The 22,829-nt window shown below is 40.6% G+C and overlaps 1 protein-coding gene across 12 annotated transcripts in view; it reads left to right on the top strand.

Moving 5' to 3' along the window:
• The window catches only part of anks1ab (ankyrin repeat and sterile alpha motif domain containing 1Ab), a 60,715-nt gene that overhangs the window by 5,511 nt on the left and 32,375 nt on the right, over window positions 1-22,829 (top strand). For 10 of the 12 annotated variants that reach the window (XR_007448930.1, XM_049572001.1, XM_049571522.1 and 7 more), the window contains 2 exons: window positions 12,328-12,400; window positions 20,031-20,146. Coding sequence is in view for 11 of the 12 variants with exons in the window: in XM_049572001.1 (XP_049427958.1) it covers window positions 12,328-12,400; window positions 20,031-20,146 (189 nt within the window). In the remaining variant the exon portion in view is untranslated. Of the gene's footprint in view, window positions 1-638; window positions 921-12,327; window positions 12,401-18,274; window positions 19,333-20,030; window positions 20,147-22,829 lie in introns of those variants that run through there. The other 2 variants (XM_049572071.1, XM_049572154.1) reach the window with 2 other exon arrangements.

Raw genomic sequence — 22,829 nt, 5'->3', positions numbered from 1 at the left:
TGTAAATAAATGAGCAAATGATATAGTTCTAATACTGAAGATGTTACCTATCCATTTGAGGAGGAAAGAAGGATATATCATATTCCAACACCTCTTGGTGATTGGGACAGCACATCACATCATTGATTTAGGCTAGAGTAAGCATATTTATTGCACATTGTATTTTATAGTTTGACATAATTTCACATGCATCATCATGAATTAAGACTCCATGTTAATTGCTGTTAAACTTTATCGCTGAAGTCTGTCCATAATTCATACAATGTGAAGATGCCTTTCCTCACTGTAAACAAAATCCCTTGCACATCTACCCTTCATTCTCTCCAGCTAAATTTCACTGAACACATTTAATAGAGATAAAGAAAAAAAAAAAATCCCTGAAGTCCCAAATTCATTGAATAGCCATCGGTTAGGCTACTTCAGTTAACATGAAATAAGTAAATTAAATATAATATAATAATATATTTTTTAAAAAGTGTTTAAGGTTGCCTTATTATCATATTTGATTTTTTTTAAACAATGTGATGTAAATAAATAAATAAATAAAATAAACACAAAAACGGAAGTCAAATAATCAAAAATCATTTCATTTCAGAGCATTTCCGGTGGCCGCCATGTTTGTCAGTTGTAGTCGGAAAAGTCCAAATTTGGGCAGCGGGGTGGAGCCCGGGAGACTAGTTCAAACAAACAAACATCAAGCCGAATAAATCCACTAAAGGTTTGCCTAAAAAAAGCAGACTGGGAATTTTATGGAAATTATATTCCCACAGTATGAGTTTAATTATGCCGTTACATATTGACAACAACAGCCTGTATGCAGCCTTAACCCAAAGTACGTCGGTAACATGACAGGACATACAGGTGATGTCTTCAACTGCCCTGACACAGGTTGTTTAATTGCTCGGATGGACGTTTTAACTGTAAGTCAAGGTTTCAGTCAAAATGTTTAGTGTCTTATGTGTTAACTATTAGTTTTGTCTAATATAGCCATTAATTCATTGTCAGCTTCATGTAAATTAGTTACCTAGCGCGAGTTCCGTTAGCTAGCTAACGGGCTAAACTGCAATTAAAATCCACCTGCGTCACATTGAAGCTAACGTAAGCTAGCTAACATTAACGATCCACTGCAGAAACCGGTCAAATTGCCATCAACTACATGTGTGGTAACATGAAATAATAGCTACAAGCTAAACTTTTAAGGTGAAGAATATTATTGCTAAAGTACTGTCCAAACAGTAGTGGTCTAATCTCCAAACTAAATTTATCATTATTCCTAATTTAGCATTCCCAACATTATAGCAGCAGGGGGATAAAGCAAACAAGAAGCATCAGTAGAAAAAAATACAAAGCAATATATACTGTAAGTACTTAAAATAAATAAACTGTACAAAAACAAACAGCATCATGATAAGCAAACAGTATAAAAAACACAAAACAATGTAATAAGGAAGCATAAAAAAGAAGCGGAATATAATAAAGAGACAGACTGAACAATACTGATATTGCACCTGATTGATTAATTTTAAGCTGTAAAAAAAAGCAAGATATAAATCTAAATATAAAGACATTAGTGCATGTATTAGTATAGATATTTCATAGTTAGTATGTACAGATACAGATACTGCATTTTAGTGATGGAAATAGACACATTTTTTGCTTTAACACATCATTATGAAGTAAAGGTTGATTGCATTATGTGATGGCTATAGAATAATAGCACCATCAGTGTTGAGGTTGATTCCTATAACCCTCACTTTCACCATGTAATTTGGTCTGCCATAGGGTATGATCTCCTGGGAAAATGAAGGCTAATTTGATGGCACAAAGGAGGTGTGTCAACCCTGCCCAGCCAAAACGGGAAGAGGAAAGCGTCTTTATTTTCCACGGTAGCTATACCCAATTACCAAAGAGTATCAGATTAAGTGCTTGGAAGTTACTATCCCCAGGAGCTGAAATGGCGGACAGTGAAACAACCAAAGTAACTGAGAGAGGCTTGAAGGAAAGGGAAAAGCGATCTAAAAATACCACTTGAAAACGCTAGGGAGAAAATGTTGAAAGGTTGTCTGTTTCCACTTTAAGAAGTTATACCTTAAAAGTGCACAACAGCTAACTAGCTGCATCTTATGTACATTAAAAATATACTTCACCTCACACGGTTAGCTACTATTTTATGTTACCATAGCACATATCTGATAAATTAAGCCGTCCTATAGGTTGTCTTCCATTTTAAACGCTATTGTCAATACCAGTCATTTAGCAAATGTAATTGTTTCTTAAACTGTGTTGTGGCTGCCATGGAAAAATTTAACATCCTCCTGTTGACGCGTGGCGAGTTGTCTGCAGAAATATTAAACATACACCTTCACAACAAAATGGATCCATAAATGTAAGGTACAACCACACTGCTTTCACTACTTGTCAGTGTGGATTCTTCCTTTTAAATACAACAGATAACCGTAATAAACCTTATTACATAATAATCATGCATTCCAGTGACCATTACACACTGTACTAATAATAGAAATGGCATGTATGATTAAGGTGATTGACGTCTCACCACATCTGTTCGATACTCAAAAGGCAAAGGTTAACACCACCACATGTTACAGATGCTTGAGTGGCTTCATTCGTGTGCGTACTCTAAATTTCCCAGCGGTATTCCTTGGGTCATTACACATGCAAGCTTTTAAAGTGCATACAGTGTGTGTATGTGTGTGGGTTTATATGCTGCTACACCTGCTAATGGCTCTGGTCTTACATAACACACATAGATTGGAATCTCTAATGAAAATACTCATATTTTTATTATGTACATTTTGGTTTATTATATTCCTTTTTTAGCGTATAGAATTTCTACCTCTTTGTAATATAATACTTTTGAAATTAATATTGTGAAAACAGATATATGTATCTTAGCGCCTATTAAACAAAATTAGTTTTCAGTCAATATGAATTTGATTTGGCCACAGTGAAAAAAAATTTAACTCACAAAAAAACATTTTCATGTTGGTAAATCCAGTTGATATAGAGAGAATATTTTCAAAGTACATGTAAGCTGGTTTATAATTCATATAGAGAGCCACGGCAGAGTGAACACATCCCAAGATCTGGTTAGACAGATGTGGTACATGAATATGAGAGTAGTGGTGATGGTGTTGGTGGGGGCTGGGCGGCGGGGGGGAGGCACAGTCCTTTTCACCTGCCACATTGCCCGTAAAATTTCTTACCAGGTGAAACATGAGACACCACATCTCATCCAGCCTGCTGTGAAATGCAGTTGTTCTACACATGCAAGGGCTAGAAGTGTTAAAACGCTACTGTGTGCTTTCAAAAAATGGACGTTTGCTAGTTTGAAAATTGCTGTGTGAGGGTTTGAAGGCTGTTTCATCACATTAAATGATTGTATTATGTAATCTAGTAAGGGAAGAGATTCTTACATTTAAATATAAATTCAGAAACTTGAATGTGGTGACCGTCAGCTTGAAACAGAAATCTGGTTTTCCCTTTGTCAGACTAAGTGATGCTTTTCATTAACTGTATACAGTTTTGCTTAGCTGGTCCAATTGCAGCTGCTGCTCTCGGCCCAGTCTTTGACAAATTACTGTCAAATATGATTATTTTGCATTTTATCTGGAAATCATATTTTGCAGAAAATATATTGCTGACCAGTAACATTTTATCTTTATAAAAACAAAGTGTCAAGAGCAGGGTAGTGGAGGGTTATATAAACCATATTACTGTAACACTGGTAGGTTCGTGTCCCATTTTATAGCAGTAGGAATTTAATTATTTAACCATGACCATGAGCCTTCCCTGATCAGTTTTGTGTTACAGAAATATACACGTGATGTCTCAAAGAAAAGCGTAGGGTAGTTTGACTTTCCCCCAAAACATAGTTGCTTATCAAAAGTAGCTTTAGAGACGCACGATTATATCTGCACTTCATCAGTATCGGCCGATATTGGCTTTAAAATGAACTATCAGAAAGGGCCAACATGCTTATTCTTATTTTGCACAATGAATTAGTATTATATAAATTGAAAAGTTTTGCATTTCATGTTTCCATCTGCTTATGATAAGAGTATGCATGCATAATATGATGTTAATTTCGCCACAGAAGAGACTTAATGATCACTAAAATTAGGTAGGGAAGAATATCAATATTGGTATCGACACGGTTATCATATCGACATATCGGATATGGGCAAAAAAATTCAATATTGTGCATCCGCACTTCAGGTTGTGTAATTCACAGGAGTTGTGTTAACATTCCTGGAAATGTAATGTGTAGCTCATCCAGTAACACCTCTAAAGTAGACGGCCTAACAAAGTTATACATATACGTTTGTTCAATCATTTCAAATAAAGTTGATTCAACATTACTATTTTGATTTCATCACAGCTAAAACAAGTGATCGATTAATCAGTTGATAGACAGAAAAATAATTGATTTTGATAATCGTTTAAGTCATTTTTCAAACAAAAATGCCAAAAATGTGATGGGTTGAGTTTTTTATTTGTGAGGATTTGTGCTTTCCTTTATTGCATGTCATAAATATTCAAGTATTTTCAGGTTTTGGACTGTTGGTCAGACAAAACAAGACATTTGATGACATGACCTTGGGCTTTCCAGGGTTGTGATGGCCTTTCGAAGGCTGAAAGATTAAACGATTAATCTTGAAAAAGAACTGGCAATATAATCAATAATGAAAATAATTGTTAGTTGCAGCCCCAGCTCTCATTCATCAGTCACATTTAGCGTTGATAAGTCTTGTTTTCTACATGTGGAAAAATACACACTAAGGAATTTAATTTATGATAATCTGATATTACTAGACATTAAGTCCCAATTCCAGCGCTACCTGACAAGCTGGATTAGGGAGAACTACATGGCAAAATATACACAAATCAAGTAATGGTATACTCTATCATACGGCAGGGGTGACACTGCAAGATCCTGACATTTATTTTCATGTAGTGGTTAATAAAGCAGTGGGTAATGTATGAAGACCTAAGAACCAAGAGTTGCTGAAAGAAAAGCATTAACTGAGTGCAGTGTCCTTAAAAGACCTCTGTGATGAAATGACTAAAACCTTTTTGGCACTTACTATGAATTGTAACTATGAAGTCTTATAACACCAATATAATAATGCATTTGTGTGACAAAGCTTTACACTCATGTCACCATGCCTCACCGCAGTTACAGTAAACCACGAAAAGCCCATCATGACTTTACTATTATCATTTTTAGTAGCGTTATTTATGGCGTGTGGTTTCAGAGCTGTCAAATACATAAAAATCAATCCAAATCATGAGGACTGCTGGATAGAATTATGTGATCTGGGTCTTGTATAGTGTGGAGCTACTGGCCCATCTGTCTTTATTGACAATGATACTGAGGCGGTAATCCTGTTTCCAGGCCAGCGCCAGTGAGGCAGGCAGGCCTTTTTGGTTAGTTTATTATATCCAGCCATCATTTCCAGTATCTGCTCTGCTTTGGGCTCACTGCCATCATCATGCCATCGCAGGAGATTTTGGCTCAGTGGACAATATTGGACTCCCTATCGCTAAAGCACATTGTTCAAGACTATTTCACATTATCGCTATCGTAGTAGCTAGCAACATGAATTAAGACTGTATCACATAGCCTCTTTGTTTCTGCTGTACTTAAGTATGTCAGTATTTATACTAAATTTGCCATTTTTTTGCATTGATCTCCTGATGTTGCCCCACAATGCAGTGCACAATGAACCAAGGAGCAGCTCAAACCCTGACAAAATGTGGCTGGTGAGGCAGCGTCAGGAACATCTTGTAAAACAAGAAAAGGAAGTAAACGTTTTGCTTCCGTATAGTCTAGGCATTTGTTGCATAATATGGAGATTAATGTACTGTATAGAGCTGGTGGGACACACAGGTGTGGTTTCTGTGTAGACTTTTTGTGTTCTTCAAAGCCTGAAGCTGACAGTGAGTAATCACGATAGAGTTTGCATTTAGGTTAATGTACTAGAAGTCATGTTTGTTGATACTGGCTGCTGGAATTGATCATCTTAATAACTGAAGTAGGGATGTTCCTGGCGACTAATTTCCCTGTCGACTAAACGAAAATTCTAATTAAGACTAGCTGACTAGTCTACAAAAGGGAAAACACTCAGAAAACTTAGCACAACAAAATTTAGCACAATTTATTGCTAAGTATTTGAAACATTGTCCCCAAAAAATATTGTGTGCATTAAGAGCCCTTTTAAGCCTTTAATCACAATCTTCAACCATGGCGGATTTTAAATGCTGCTGATGTACTAGACACTTTGCACCATGCAGTAGGAATGTGAACATGGCGGCAACTCAGTCAAAACTTAACTACTGAAATAACATCTAAAATAAATAAATTGCCTCTGAAATGTGGGGCACACAGAACCTTGCAGATTATCTGACAGAAACAACATCTAAATTATAATTAAATTTCAGCTGAAATGAGAGGCATTTAGCGCCGTGCAGTACAAATGTAAACCCTGCACATTATCTGACAACATTCGCTTAAAGTTAACAAATAATATTACATCTCAAAAAAGATTAATTGCTGCTGAATTCATTTTCTAGATCAGATTACTGCCAAACCGCACTGGTTTTGAGAGAGGACATCTCTCCAATTTCCCACTGTGCTGTTTTAAAACTCCAGTCTACTCGAGCATTACCGCGGGGAGGGGGCCGCTGTCTTACGGCCCTGTAGCACCCACTAGTGGCGGGTGGCTGCATGACAGTTAAGCAGCCTTGTACACGAATAAGACACTAATTGGTTTAACCGACTAATATTTCTGGTGTCGACTAGCGATGGCGGACGTTTAATCGTTTAGATGTCTAATCGGCGCATCCCTAGTCTTGAGCAATTTTTTTAATTTTATTTTTTTTAAATATACTTTATTAATCCCCGAGGGGAAATTGAATTATTGTACAGTTTGATTGTGTTTGCACCATTTTCACTTTTTTTTTGTTCTCTGTGCCATTTAAAAAAAAGACAACCGTGCACTATGACACTTTGGCCCAAAATGACCGGCTGGAACAAACAGGGAGCATGTTACAATTCATTATAATTATAATATTCAGTTTCCTGATTGATATTCATATTTCAGAATTCTGATGTTTTTCTCATGCAACCGCGCCTTTATGTATGTATATATACTGTGTATTTTTTAGGAGCAGCGATGCACATAATGAATGTAGGTATAATGAGGCCTGCAGAGGAGCCCACTGAGGCTGACTGACTCAGGATAAAACTGGCCGACTCCTGGCTAATATGGAGCTCTCTTAGAACTAACAAGCACAGTCTCCAACATGTTGAAGACCCGTCGATTCAGGTCGGCAATCTGTTGTATCTGTCTTTGATTGCCTGGAAAAAAAAAATCCAGCCTATGTTGCTCATTTAATCTGTCTCGGGTCCTTTTGGATCCAATCAAAATCACAAACCCAAGATCAGTAGCAATTTAAGTTTGGTCCTGACTTTGTAGTCCTTTGAGTTGCACTAGAAAGTGTGAACCTAAGGTCTGTTTTTGGATCTGGAAGTCTTGCTAAAGGTTTTTGTTTTCTAAAATCAAATTATCTGACAACCAAGGCCTTGTAATGTATTCTTATAAATGAAATGAAAACCAGTTTTCAGAGGAGCTTGTTTCCTTTTGTATTTTCATCTGTTTTGAGTTTGAAGAGAAAGAGTCATAATATCTAGAGGTAATGCAGAATAAGGCAAGTGCCAAATATTTGATATGTGCACAAAAAATCCACCAACCACTTGACTTATATTGGAACTAAGCAAAAATTATTTCACCTTCCTGTCAGATCTTTCTACCTAAACTTGAGCATGAAACGGTGACATTAAATGGATCATTTTTGCAGTGTGCGCAGGAATTGAAGGGCAGATCAACCGGTATTAACATGTAAATCATTTCAGGATGTGGCGCTATCACTCAGAGTTGAGCACCAGTGATTTAATGACAGTCCACTCAGAGCCTCACGCGCTTCACAACTGCACCAGCAATTAGATTTCTGTGTGAAAAGATCTCCTGAGTTGATTATTTCCAGCCTGCTCCCAGTCATTCACTGGAAAGCGCTCTTTGTGTGGAGTTAATTTCCACTGAGAGCTAGCATGCAGTTGCAGGTCAGGGGAACTTCACCTTTCCCTTAGTAATACATGTCCAATGAGGAAAACTCAATACTTAACTCAATTCCATGTACGCTCAGTCACTCATTTGTGAGGATGAAGCTTGTGGTGCTCTTGAACTGTATTGCATTATGTAGAGAGGTGTTTCTGTTGCCTAGCTTATATTATATAGGTGCTGGTCATATAATTAGAATATCATGAAAAAGTTGATTTATTTCAGTAATTCCATTCAAAAAGTGAAACTTGTATAATGTATACATTCATTCCACACAGACTGATATATTTCAAGTGTTTATTTCTTTTAATTTTGATGATTATAACTGACAACTAATGAAAACCCCAAATTCAGTATCTCAGAAAATTAAAATATTACTGAAGACCCCAGAGACTGTCCTTCTGCTGTGTCTTGGTGCAACTGCACCCACAGACAGTTTTCTGGTGGGGAGTCAACTAAGCATGACATCAGCTGAGTAGGCGGTCTTCAATGTGGTCCAGGGCTCATTGTACACTGGGTTTTTTTACAGATCTGGGGAAAATGGCATTTTCCTGCTGTGCACCTTGAGCATGGAAAATCTAAAATCAAAACTTTTGTATCCATTGATGACTTTAAGGGCATCATGAAGGCATGTGTTTGTTTATATGAGAGGCCACTGTAGTAAATAGCTGTTACTCTTTTTTATTGTGAATTTCGTATATCTTGTTGTATATGGTGTATTTTAATACCTTGTGGTTTTGTACGGCTGCTACCTTGGCCAGGTCTCTTTTGTTAAAGAGATTTTTGATCTCAATGGGACTCCCCGGTAAAGTAAATACCCTGCTTAAAGAATTTAGCCATATGTGGCCAGATGACCTCCGAATATGGTCTGAGCAATTGGATCTCACCGTGTATTGGTTGTGTACACACTTGTAGTTAGAGCTGTCCACTTGTGATCCAATCACCCAGGATGCATGTTAATACCAGATGTAAACAGGGCCTACGTGTCAGCCCTGTGATTGACTGGCGACCTTGCCAAGGGTATACTTGCCCAGTGTCAGCTGGGATGGACTACAGTCCCCTAGCGACCCTCAAGGTCATAGCTAATGGATGGATAGAAACACTAATGGACCAATTGACCTGAGTTCACATGGCATCTGTATTTCATGAAAAGAATGTGTCACATACTGTATGTTTAAAACGTTATCTTTTGAATAACAAAAATATATTTAGAGTGTCCCAGTGCCTAACATCTTGCTATTTAAACAGTGGATGAGACTGCATGGTGTTATGAAATGTTTCACCACTTTAACTGTGATGACGCGGGATTCCCTAGAGGCAGCATTTTTTGTGACGGGTTTTAATAAAGGTGCACTTAAGCTCAGATGCAATGCAGTCCTGATGTGTGTGTGTGTGTATGATATAGAATGTAACTGGGTTAATTCAAAGTGTAATGTGAGGTCTGTGTTGCTTGAGGCATATGCCATGCGTCCCACGTGCCTGACTTCCAAATGAATCAAGGCTTTTCCACAGTGTTGATGCCACTAGCGAAGTGCATAGGGCTTTTTCAAACACTAAATATTACATCAAATAAGCCTGGCTGTGTCTCTGGTGTCACTAGTGAAAGCAGAATCAGCTTTTCAGGCTTGCAAAAAATCTTCATTGCTGATTGTGAATGGACTCCTCTAGTGATTCTAAATTTAGTTCCCAGCCTGATCTGCAGTAGTTCCCACGCAGAATTTTAGGTGACCCTAGCCTGCTAACTGCTTGAAATAATCAAAACATCTACTTCTCTTCTCTTCCTTACAACAGTCAAGTAATACTGAATGCTATTAATATGTATAGTCTATTCTCTTTGTAGTGAGGCGAATGGTGCGCTCTGTGTACGAGGTCCTGTTGTCCTTGAAGCATGAAGTGTCAGCGAGTAGTGTGGTGATCTGTGCTGTAGACAAATTGCTTACACTCAACCAGCGATGAGTGATGATTACTCAAAATGCAGTACATATGATAAATCCCAGACTGTTTGTTTTAGTTGGAATATCATGACTCATGAATGAACAACTGGGTATATTTATGTGGAACGAATATGACGTTGGGTACTTCAGAATGAACTGTCTGTTCCAGTCGAGCTTAATGACATCAGTGAAATACAATCCTTGTATTTGAATGTTTAATAAGAAGCAGGGACATTAGGATAACTTGTTTCACACCTGCTCTAAGTGGTCCCACCTTATTCAGTTTTCATGTGGCTGTATTTAAAGGAATAGTTCAACATTTTGGGAAGTGTGCTTAGTCACCTTCTTCAGAGTTTGAACACATAAATAGAACAGAGTCATCATTAATATTATTAGTAACACCTGTGCTTTTCATACTATGACAAGTCAAATTGTCTGCTGTGAGAAAAGCCTATTGGTTCTGGATAGAAAAAAAGAAGTTCATTATTCATGCTACGTATATTTTTAACAGGACTTGATAACATGCTGCATCTAGCAGAAAAAAGGTCCTTTGTTGGATTTTGAGTTACTGTTCAGTTATCCAGCAAATAAACAAATGCAAACAACCTGGAAAATGTATTTTGGCTCTCCTGGAAAGCCAGAGACTACTTAAATAAACATTTTTGGCTCTAAGCCCCTAAACAACTCTCTTCTCTGAGTTGCTCTGTAATCTCCTGCATGCAGCATTGTGCTCACTTAACCTTGCAGTAAGCTGTTGCCTTCTTCTGTGAAGCTTAAGTAATACAGGTCTGAGAGGGCAATCAAACGCTCACTAAGAAACAGTCAGCAACAGATCACAATCTCCGGAGGGTCTGTTTGTGCAGGATGGACTCTGCTATAGGCCATGATAATTTGGAGTTTCAGAAGCTTGTAACTCACCTTTTCACCCTGCTGCGTTTTTTGCTGAGTTGTGGGTTAGTCATTGAATTGCTGTCCACGTCGGACTGTTGCTTGTAATCCATCACTGCAAAGCAGCCCGCCTCCACCCCAATACTCCAAGCAGCAGCAGCAGCTCTCTGTCCTAACTCCTCACCCAGTGCTACTCCTTCACTGTTGCTGTTTTGTAATTGGTTTGGCTGTGGTGGGCTGGAGGAGGGTTAGACAGGAGTTTAAAGCATGTTTTGAAGAGTTCACAGCCCACACACCAGAAGAAAATGTTGGCATTGTACGTTTCTGCAAACCGCATATGTTACATCTGTACATTTCATATGTATCATATTAACTTTCCCTTAAAGTGAAGCAGTTTTGCTTATATGCTTATGAGCTGAGTTTCTCATCAGAAGGAGGTGGATGGTGTGAGACCAAGGCGGGACAGATGCCAAGCTGCAGGCCATTGTTTGTGGCCAACAAACAACAAAAGTGGTTGTTTGTTAGGGAGACCTCAGTGGCATTTCTGGCCATTATTGTGCAACCAAAAGCAGGTGTCCTTAGAGCAGTGGTTCTCAAATGGTGTGCTGCAGTGCACTGGTGTGCCATGATACCAATCCAGGTGTGCCAACCACACATTATTATTGTTATATTCAACTGTGCCTTTACAAAAAGTTATGATTTAAGTTGTGATTGATTGTATTATATGTTTTAGCAAACTGTAGCTAAAAAATGTAATTTGATTTAAAAAAAAAAAAAACCTTCATGGAGAACCTATTTGTCGCCATTTGAGCGTGGGAATTATAAGTGTGTGATACATCAAAAAGCCCTGATTGGCAGCCAGTGCGAGGAATGATAACATTTAAAAGGAGAAAGCCGTCAGCAGGACAATAGATCGCTTTATTGTACAGAGCAAATTACAACAAAGCACCAGCAAAAACGACCTACCGCTGAAAGAAAAGAGAAAGAAAACTGTCAGTAGACAATATCACGAATCAAGAAAGCTACCAGTCTTATTTTTTTTCTTATTTTTATTGTCTTATGTTTGTGATAAGAGTGATTACACGTGTTGTAGAAACTATTGTGCACAGATATAAATACAGGTGTGCCTAGAGATTTTGGCTTACTCTTTGATGTGTCTTGGGCACAAGAGTTTGAAATCCACCAACCAAGAGAGACATTGGTGGCATTTCCACCAGCACTTATGCCACAAAAATTGTGCATATCCATGGTTTGTAGAAACCTACACTACCAACATGTATTCCACAGTTCTGTATTGATTTAGTATGTATTAGTAGTTGTTCACTCAGTCTCTGATGTTTCATGCTTGTTCTCTTCAACAGATTGAGAAGATCATGAACCTGATTGGAGCAGGCATTGAAACGTCCAAAAAGAAACAGCCCACAACAAGCTCAGGTAACGCCTCACCACCATGATGATAGATTTTTTAATATATGCAGTATGGAGTGTTTTTTTCAGAGATATGACTATGTGGTGTGTAATTTAGTGGTTGGTTAATACCAAATGACAACTGGGTCTTGGGGATTAAGTGAGTCTTATTCGTTAACCATTTATAAAGCTCTTAATTGCCCTCAGTGCTGCTTTCATGATAGCCCCGTGGAGTTTATTGGACGGGATTTATATGTAATGTTAGCAGCAACCAAACTTTTTACACCCTGTCACTGATTACATTTGTGAGCAGCTTTTCCAAGAGCTGCTATTCATTATTCAAACACCTTCAGAAGGGATGGAGAGGAGGGTTTATTTTGCCCTTATAAGTCAAAGAGATTCAAGCTGACATTTGTTTGGCACAATGCTGTTTTTTCCTTATAAACAAAGTTTTCACGTTGTGCGAAATCTAATCCTGAATTCCACTCACTGTGATATTTTATATTTTCTGGAGTTACTGTATATCTCAATAGGGCTTGAATTGATAGTATGCTTCATCAAGTGTCCTTCAGGCAGTGCAGAAGGAGAAGCCAGCTGGCATCGACTCAGTTTGTTTAGGTAACACTCCTGAGTTGATATAGTGTAAACCTACCTCCATTAGAGACTCTGCCATAAGGTGGTTTCATCATACAGTATTGTGTAACAGCTCCTCTGGGTGTGCACAGGATTGCCTTTAAGAAATCTACTCAGATTTATTAAGAAGAAATCTTCATTAGTTATGCGCAGTATGTTTCATGGATTAACAATCTGCTAACCACAGCAAGGTGGAACACCGCCCAAGCTGGAAGACAGGAACAGTAAAATATGTGCTAGTGATAAATGCATATAAAGTAAGGAAGCAGGAAATAGAGATTTAAAGTAACAGTTCAGCAAAAAATCAGAAATACATATTTTTCCTTTTTATCTGTAGTGTTGTTTTGGTGTGTGTTGCGGAGTGTTGCAGATATCGGCTGTAGTGATTTCTGCCTTCTCTTCAGTTTAATAAAACTAGATGGTGCTCGGCTTGTGGTGCTCAAAGCATTGGGAAAAAAAACATTTAAAAAACTCAACAGTAATGTCTCTCTCCAGAAATCATGACCCACTTGATATGAACACGAGTAGAACGCAGTGCAGGACACAGACTGAGGTTTATTGCCACAAAAGATAATGATATGGGAACAGTGGTGAGGGATGGAAGTCCATGGGGAGGAATGAGGTGGCTGAGAGGAAGCTGGGGGGGACGGGAGGAGTGGAGAGCAGGTGAAGCTGGCAGGTAGGTAACTGGTGATCCTGGAGCGCAGGAAAAACTCAGTTTAATAGCAGGAAAGCACGAGGAAGAGAAATGCCAAGAATAAACTTAGTTGGCCTTGATGTGTAGCTACCACAAAAGATTAAACAATAATCTGGCGTTGAGTGGTTGGAGAGCTGGAATAAAAAGTGCTGCAGGTGGATGAACTTATGAGAGGCAGGTGCACTTGATGAGCTGATAGCAGGCAGGTGAGTGTGATAAACAGAGCCAGGTACCAGAGAAATCAAGGAGGGAGACCACACTGGGTCTGCACCATTACAGCATCAGCACATACCTGCAGTGGGCCAAGTAGGTGGAGTCTGCACACCATTTGACAGTTACCGTAGCTGGCAAATACGGTGCTAAAATTGAGCAGCGAGAGCGGCGTTTATGTCACCATGACCACATGACCCACACAAACCCAAACAAGTCAAGGGAGACTGATGAGACAGAACTGATGAACCCCATTGTCAACTTTACTGTCCATGTCAGCAATTATCTGCCAACTAGGAAAGCTGGTTGTTGCCACTCGTTGACAGATTACACTCCATTTAAAGAGCTGTCGAGTTAAGTGGTGCAATGACGCACTGAAATGGACCCACAGACAAAACAAAACACAGGGAGGGGAAGTTGAAAGGAAATGAGAGGCTTGTGGTTGTGACAGTGTGAGCTGTGAACATTAACGGCGTCCTCCTCGGCTGAGCTGTAATGTCGGCTAGCTAAGTGATCCTAAGTGAGCTAGCAGTAGATGCACACTTCTGTCTGTGTGGTGATTCGGTTGGTGGGTGTAGTTCGGTAAAAAGAAAATAGTTCCTACATGAAACTACTCACAACAAGGTCTGTGGATTGTCTTGAGTAACAGGGTCACAATTTAGGGACACTGCTGTTGAATTTTGAGTTTTGAGCACCACATGCTGAGTGTCGTCTTTTTCCATTATATTCGAGAGAGGGTAGACATCTCTACGGCATCTTACACCAAGACAATCTGGACTGAAAAACAGCACTAAAGGTAAAAGGAAAAATATACATTTGATTATGGACTAGTAAGACTTTTACTGCTGAACCACTATTTAAACCTACATGTATTAGCATGTCGTCAGGTAAGTATATTGCGCCTTACATCACTCCGTCCTGTCAGCCCATTACAAAGGCTTCAAGTGTCTATGCAGTTAAATGGCAATACTCGTAATGGAAAAAAGGTAAGTAATAGTTTGACCTATGCAGCCAATTAAACTAAACGCAGAGTACAAAATGTTACGGACATCTACTCTTTCGATCAAATCTCTTGTTGATTTCATATGTCCACTTTTACTTTCACTCAAGAAGGGGAAGTGTAGACAGTATGAATATGGGGTTTATTTCTTTTAGCCTTCAAATAATAAATATTCTCTAACTTAATTATATAATTTTAACTAAATAAAACAATTTAATTATATAGCTTCTTCTAGAAACAGTGCAGCTCAGAATACCTCACATGATGAAAGAGAAAAGTGCAGATCATTTAGACAACAAAATATTTAAATACATTTAAACTGAGAAGTGAAGCAATGAATAAACTATTCAACACCATAAAATAAACATAAATGTGACTTCAAAAGAACAGTTAAAATGAGAAAATAAAATAAATAACAGTAACAACGCCAGTTATTGTCACCATAACCACTTTCACCATCTTCATCTTAATTTTTTCTAATGTGTATCAGTGCCTTCCAGACTGCTTTTAACGGTCACACAATATTAATAGTAGTTAATATTATTTTAAGCCAAAAGGAAATACATATTAACAAAACGATATCAAAGCAAAGCCAGTTTCCATCGCAGTGTTAATTTATGATTTTAATTGTAACCTGACTTCCAGCACACCCCAAGCATTCTCAGATTAATTGCTGTCCTAACAATTAAGACCAGGGCTTATTCTACATTACATAAGAGGAAATATGTTGTTTGTTTGTTTGTTTTCTTTTACACATATAGGTGTGAGCTATTTATAGGCCTGGTTTGAAGGAGGGAATGCTGAAAGTGTCCCAGATTCAGCTGAGTCATGCAGTTGCTGCTCTGATTCTAATCGGAGATTGTGCACAAGTAGTTCTGGAGGTTGCGAAGATGCTTTTGTTGCTGTTTTCGTACGTGTCGCTTAGTAAAGAGGTCACATTTCTTTTTCCCACAGTGTAATGAAAGGGAACAAACAGGTACCCATCAGAGTCATCACCAGGAGAGGGAGGGAGAGGGGAGAGGAGAGGTAGAGGAGAGGAGGGGAAAAGAGAAGGAGATGAGGGAGATTACACAAAGATGGAAACACAAATCGTCACGCTTCTTTCCACATTTATTTTTTATTGTGACAGAACTGGGAGAACCTTATCCACTGTCCCTGTTTTCGTGAATTCTCATACCATCCACCTTCTCCTTGTTTGCTGTCCCTCATATCAGGAGCCAAGGATGGCCAATTCATCTTCTGGAAGCAGATTTGTGGACATCAGATTTTGTGCAGCTACAAAAACTCGCCTTGCAGTTTTGCACCATTCTTCATACTCAAGGATGAGGTTGTTTGTGTTGTGTGCCCATCATGAGTGCCTCGATTGTGTGCTAAGAGAGCACTGAGTAAATGAGCTTAAAAAGAGAGAGGGAGTGGAGAGAGAGAGAGCTCAGCTAACCGCACACAGGAGGCATCGGCTCGGTTTGTGTACAGGCACACTCTGACGTTCAAAGGAAAAGAGTCCGCCTTCAGTTTCCCTGAATTAATTCAGCTTTGCGGCTCATTTTCTCCAGTGCTTGGGTGTGTTGACAAGGAGCTAGTGCTTTTTCTGCCGCTCTGATAAAGAGGCACGGCTTTATCTAGACACAACCTCTACCTCTTCCTCTGTAAATAGGTCTTTCTGGGCGCTCCTCGGAGCCAAGTCTAGACCTAGCAGTGCTCAAACAGTACAGAAACCCACTTGGATAGATTTGACAGCATGGCCTGTATAACAGGGGATAAGACAGTGACCCAGTTCCCCCCCACGGAGGAGCATCGGATACTCTGTCAGTCAGTAATTAGGTCCTACTACCGTGGGAGGTGTTGCTGTCCCAAATGAATGGAGGTAATTGGATGGGGTGGCCGGTATTTTTAACAGTCTTTGTCTGGATACTGTGGTTTAAGAGCTGACTTTGGTATGATGCTCGGGAGGGAAGAGTAAAGAAGGAGGAGGAGTTGTGGGATCTCGTAGTGAATCATAATTAGTCCACTTCAATCCTTCTTACGTCCTATTACCATCTTATCTCCCCCATATGTTTCATCGCCTCCTCCTTTATTAGTCTTTCTCTGTCTCTTATCTGTCTCCTGCTCATTCTCTCCCTTTCTCACTCAGTCACTCCCTCCTTCCATCATCTCTCTCCTCAGTCAGGGCAAATCTGACAGCAGCTTCTCTTCCTGATAACAAATGATGAGCATTGGTCCTTGTGGATGACTGACGGGTCACGGAGACCTGACTTGGCCTTTTACCTGATCGTTAACGCCAGAGCAACAGGGGTACAGGCGGCCAATTACGGAGGAGGTTCAATCAATAGCCCTTCACTTTGCTTCCCTCTGTTGGCACCGCTTCTCCTTGCCCTGACTGCCTTACTGACTGGCTGACTACCCATCTGGGAATGTGTGAGGTGATTGCAAGCAGCTTGAAAGCCTGCATAATTACGCTCTGCCTGCAGCTGTACCCAGATAACACCAGTGACGGACTCAGTGAGCAGCCCTGCATAGGTGGGTGCTAAAGTCTACCACTCCCTTTGTAGACCGAGGCAGTCTTTCTACCCAAAATCTATCTTAATTATATATTACCTCACTTGTTTTATCCAGGCTTTTTTTCCTCCTGCAAGTAGCCTCTGTTGTGCTGTAAAAACGCTTGATATGACACGAGCATCTGGAAGTACATAATTGAATTTGCCTCTTTTCTGTCATGCTGTATGACTGCGTGAGATGAAGAAGAGACAGGACTTGAAGTGCGGGTCGCCTCTTCTCTTCTCCTGTATGAGTGCATTAGAGACTTCTGCTGACTTGAATCAATGCTGCCCCCCCTTGTCCTATCATCAAAGTAAGATGTAAATGAATTAAAGCCGTCTGCTAATAAGTAAGGGCTTGATGAGGTGCTTTGTTTCAATATTCCGTGTTAGCCTTAAAAAAATTGGCGCTGCTCCTGCAGGAGAGGATTGGGTCTTCGTCATCCCTTTACATTCTAGTCATTCTTGGCAGAGCAGGACTGTGATTTTTGGGCTCTCGGTGCTTGTTCCTTGCCTCTGATGGTGGTGTCCTTTCTGCACTGGCAAGATCAGAGTGCCTCTGCAATTCTAATCAGTGCAGTGGGGGAAGCGAGAGGGGGAGAGGTGGGGTAAGGTTAGGGAGAGACAGACAGAGGAGAGCTAGGATGTGTGCATTTGTGTGAGGTAAAAAAGGGGTGCAAGGAAGATAGAAGGGGAAAAGGGGTAGAGAGACAGACGACGAAGAGAGAGGAAGAGTGTGTGTGTTTTTGCATCTGTCTGTGTGTTTGAGGACGAGAGGCAGGGAGCGAGACAGAGTGAGGGAGAGAGCGGCAGAGGGAGGGGAATTGATATAGTGGGAGAGTGAGGGAGAGAGAGGTGGTTACGTGGAGCAGCACCCCACTTCATCAGGCAGCATACGGCAGCCCTGCAGTGCGATCACACAATATGGGAATGGGGCTATGAGATCGAGAGCAAGAGAAAGAAAGCAGAGAGAGACGAGAGCGAGGAGGGGGGGAGTTAAAAAGAAGAGCTTGAGGGATTTGCTCGGATGAGAAGGGGGGATGATCTGAGTCTGTTGCCTGTCGTGGATGTGGGAAGGACGTGGCAGCAGTGGCTGAGGTTGAGGCACATCTGTGGTCTCCTGTGTAAGAAGTAGCCGGCGTCAGGACGTTATGCCCTGTGAGCAGTGAGGGGTAGCGCGTGTGAGCCAGGAGCAGCTGCTGTGACTGCATCTGCGCTGCCTGCATGTCTCAGACAGGCAGGGGATGCAGCAAACCTCTGCCCTGAGCACAGAGGCTGCTAGCTGTACCCAGCGAGGAGAAGAACCAGGTGGGCTGGGGCGGGAGTGGGGGCGCCTGCCTCAGGAAGGAGCTAGCTTAACCTGCACTGTGGTCCCGCAGTGATCCTCGCTTCAGAGTCAAGAGGCTCACCTGCCGTCTGTTGGATCTGAACCTGGATTTACTGCTTTGAGAGATGAGAAGCACGTTCTCTGGCGGAGCCGCACAGCCAGCAGCCTGCTGAAGAGTGTGAATGCTGGGCAGCACTGGCACCACCAAGGACACCGAGCCTTTTTCCACTGGCAGACAGCTTACCAGGAGCTTTATCAAGGAATCTATATTTGGATTTGATTATGAATTGAGGAGTTTGGAATCAGCACACTGTGGAAATCCTAAGCCAACGTTTCTTTTTTTGATGTAGGATTTACAATATGTCTACCTGACCGTACTCCTTGTGGCTCTGGAGTAAAGATGAAAAATGATTTAAACAAACGTGTATTCCTTGATCAAAAATAACATGAGTACCTCAACAGTACTTTAGAATGCTGCTACCTTCATTGTATGAGCCGTGTCCTAGCTCTCAAAGAGATTGACCAATGAAGCCATGGGACTCAGCCAGAGCTTTACAAGTATGTGGTGAAAACCGTGACCAATTTATTTTGGGGGAAATTAATATTTCTGTGTTAGACCCTGATGGAGTAATTTCTGATTTTAGGAAGAATGACGGGGATAGTTTTAGCAGAGTAAATAATGTGTGATGTGTGAAAATGTTTGATTTAGTGATTTCCATTTTCCCTCAGCTTGAAAATTATTTAGCCTCCTGATTTGTAGTGTTCAAATTTGTTGTTTTTGGACTAGCTAGGCACTTGTTCATACACTCGCTCATCTGCTCACTAAAGGAATGTTTAGTGAACCCTGTTTGTTGGAAGATGCCGTAGTGGCTCAGTCCAACATAACTCACTATACCAAGCTTCAGATGGGCTTCCTTCCCTGCACTACCTCCACCCTCGCCTGACATTTTTAGTCAGTCACACTAACACCAGTGGGTGTATATTAGCCTAGTCAGTCCCCTGCAGGGCTTGAGCTGGGCCTGCAGCACTTCCTACCCTCCTCCTGTGTTTGAGTTAGCTGGGCCCCCAACCGTACCTTGGGAGCCCCTCACCCCCGGCCTGGACCCTGTCTCCCCCCCACCCTGCCTGGTGCTGCTGCACTCGGCTCTGCCTCTGCTGGCCGAGGATGATGTGGCAATGCCATGTGTCGTCCTCTGAGTGCCGCTGCTACCGGCTGAACGGCTTCTCCCTGCTGAAGCGCTTCCCTCTCTCGGCAGATGGGGCCTGTGGTAAAGCCCTGGACCAGCCGGTCGGAGAGTGGCTGGAGCACGTGGGGCTGCCGCAGTACGAGAGCAAGTTCCTGCTCAATGGCTTCGACGACCTACGATTCATGGTGAGTCACCTGCAGCACGTCATCTCAGGGGTCGGTTCCACTTTACATCACTCTGCCTCTCCCTGTGTCAACCTAGCTGCATTTGTCTTTTTATGTCACCACTCTGCTCTCTCACCCTCTGCCTGTCTGTCAGTAGCTCCACTTACCCCCCCCCCCGCCTTTCTCTTTCCCACTCACCCCTGCACCTTCTCTCATCCTTCCCCCTTTCCCCTCTCCCCTTTTATAACTCCTCTGCACCTCCTGTGCGATGCATGACCCTGCTAAGATTTATGGCCCCACACTGAATCCCTTTAAAGAATGTGGGCTGTCACCAGTGGAAAGACAAATGACAACCAGAACCCATTAACTTTTTCCCAGCTTTCCCAATCATGTTATCTCATTTACTGCACAATTCTAAATCCACCTCCTCCCCTCTATATTGAATCTTCTGATTTACAGTCACTGGACTTGACCTCTGTGTAGATACACTCAGATGACGTGAACAAACAGTCCTCACTCTAAACACACCGTAGCTGCATGGTTGCTTGCCAAATCTCACTAAATCCACCACCTATTATGCTTGTGGTGCTTATGAGTCTTGCAATAACTGCACAATGTATGATTAGACTGCAGCAGCATGCTAGTGTTGTATTTATAGTCTGTGCACTCCTGGTTTTTAGAGTGTAGTCACACATTTTTGCATGCAGACATTTACTTTGGTTGAACGTTATTATGTCACTAGTAAATGAATTATCAAAAGACACATGATTCGTCCTCTGTGATGATTTAAAAACATGATCAGACAGTTTCTGGAAAACATTGACACATTTTGGATGAATGTTTTGCATTTTTAAATCGCCTCCATCAAATTACATATTGATAGATTCATTCAGCTGCAGCTCAAAAGACGTCCACATTCTGACTGAAAGCATTATCATGTTTCCCGTAGAGAACATCGCAAGGAAACTTGATATTGCATTTGGTGATGATTGTAGAAAACATTAAAGCATTACGTTTCCAATCCCCTGGTCATGTTACTCTGAAAAAACACGGCCGTACACTGTAAATAACCAGGCCCAAAGGGTAAATGCGGACATTTCGCAGACCACAGAGCTGCATTAGCACTATAGGCTATATGTTACATCAGTTTGTCACAGCTGAGCTCACTTAAGTGAGACCAGCGAGCTCAGAGGGAAAGTGGTTGTATTCATAAAGCGCTCCAGTCGAGGAGTGCTGCTCTCTGATCTGTTTTTCTTTCCGATAAGGCATGAGATCACAACATAATGGGAGTCCTTATGAACACGTGATCACTCCTACTATGAGGTGCCATGGAGATCTGAGCTTGAGGGTCAGATTTGTTCATGAAGTGACAACAAGCCTAAAGGAGCAATATGTGTAGTTATAATATATAGTTATAGTAAAAGGAATACAGTAGTGGTGTGCAATATGGATTGTTGGAGCCAGCTTTTTGCCTTTATATACAGTATACTATATATATATCGATATTGTGTAATATATTTCAAACAATAATTAACAAAACATTTTAGTACAGAAACACCAAAGATATGTTTGAGGTTATTTAGAATCTGGGAAACTGGGAAATAGATTGGTATTATTTCAATATCGTGATATGAGACAAGTAGTGATGCGTGAATAAAGAATTTTTAAAACCTGCATCATCCTGGCCAATCAAGAGAGTGAATCCGCCCCAATGAACCTGCAAACACGCATTAATCAACCACCTGAACCTGATCCGCAAATTGTCTGGTAATGACCATTGCTAAAAACAACCTACTTGCTGTTGGCTATAATGTATGTCATTTACAGTAAATATCACAAAAAAACAAGTGTTCTTTTGTTTTAAAAAAGTACAAACGTAGGGAAGACAGCAAGTCCTCACCCATCTTTTGCGTAGTTTCATCCTAAATTTGATCTCGAGCGCACAGCTGATATCCTACGTGGTATGTTTAATGACGTAACAGAAGAGCATATTTAACAATTCAGTGTGGACAGAGAGACGTTTGCTCTTAGGACATGGACCTATATATTCTTACCAGACAGATTTAAGTATGTTGTACTTTAACAAAATTTCCTGGCCAAGAATTGGATAACAGAAACACTGAGTGCAGTACGGCTGATGATAAAGCTGCTTGCTGTGTGTGTTGTGTGTGAGAGACAGAGAGAGAAATGGAGAAAGGGTGGAAGGTGGACTTTTGCACAATTACTCTGAACACTGCTTTGTCACTTAATGAGTTATGGGTTGACCCGCGCATCACTAGAGACTAGATATCGTCTCTGATTTGGATATTGTTCTGTCATATGTGGCAATATCGATATTGAGATGTCTGGTCAGAAATATTGTGATGTGCGATTTCCTCCATTTGGCCCAGCCCTAGTGACTAGTTCTTTTTTAACTGTAAAATGTCCTGCTCAGTACATTTCATAGTCAGAGTCTTGTAAAGACTAATTTAAAGGACCCGTTTTTCTTACAAGGTCACAGGAAATGAGGGGACATGGATAGATAGGAAGTGGTGTGTAGCAGTGGAATTGAGCTGATGATGTTTTGTATGTATCTTAACCACTAGACCATCTCAGTGCCTGAGGATCCTTATAAAAATTTTATTGATATCAGTATCAGCCTCAAAAATCATTTGGGCTTTAGTATGGATAAAATCCTTTATCCCTTTATGTGTAATATTATTGT

Source organism: Epinephelus fuscoguttatus, linkage group LG1, assembly GCF_011397635.1.
Source record: "Epinephelus fuscoguttatus linkage group LG1, E.fuscoguttatus.final_Chr_v1".
Lineage (NCBI taxonomy): Eukaryota > Metazoa > Chordata > Actinopteri > Perciformes > Serranidae > Epinephelus > Epinephelus fuscoguttatus.
Note: the sequence above shows the minus strand (reverse complement) of the source record. Positions and strands in the feature narration are given on the sequence as shown.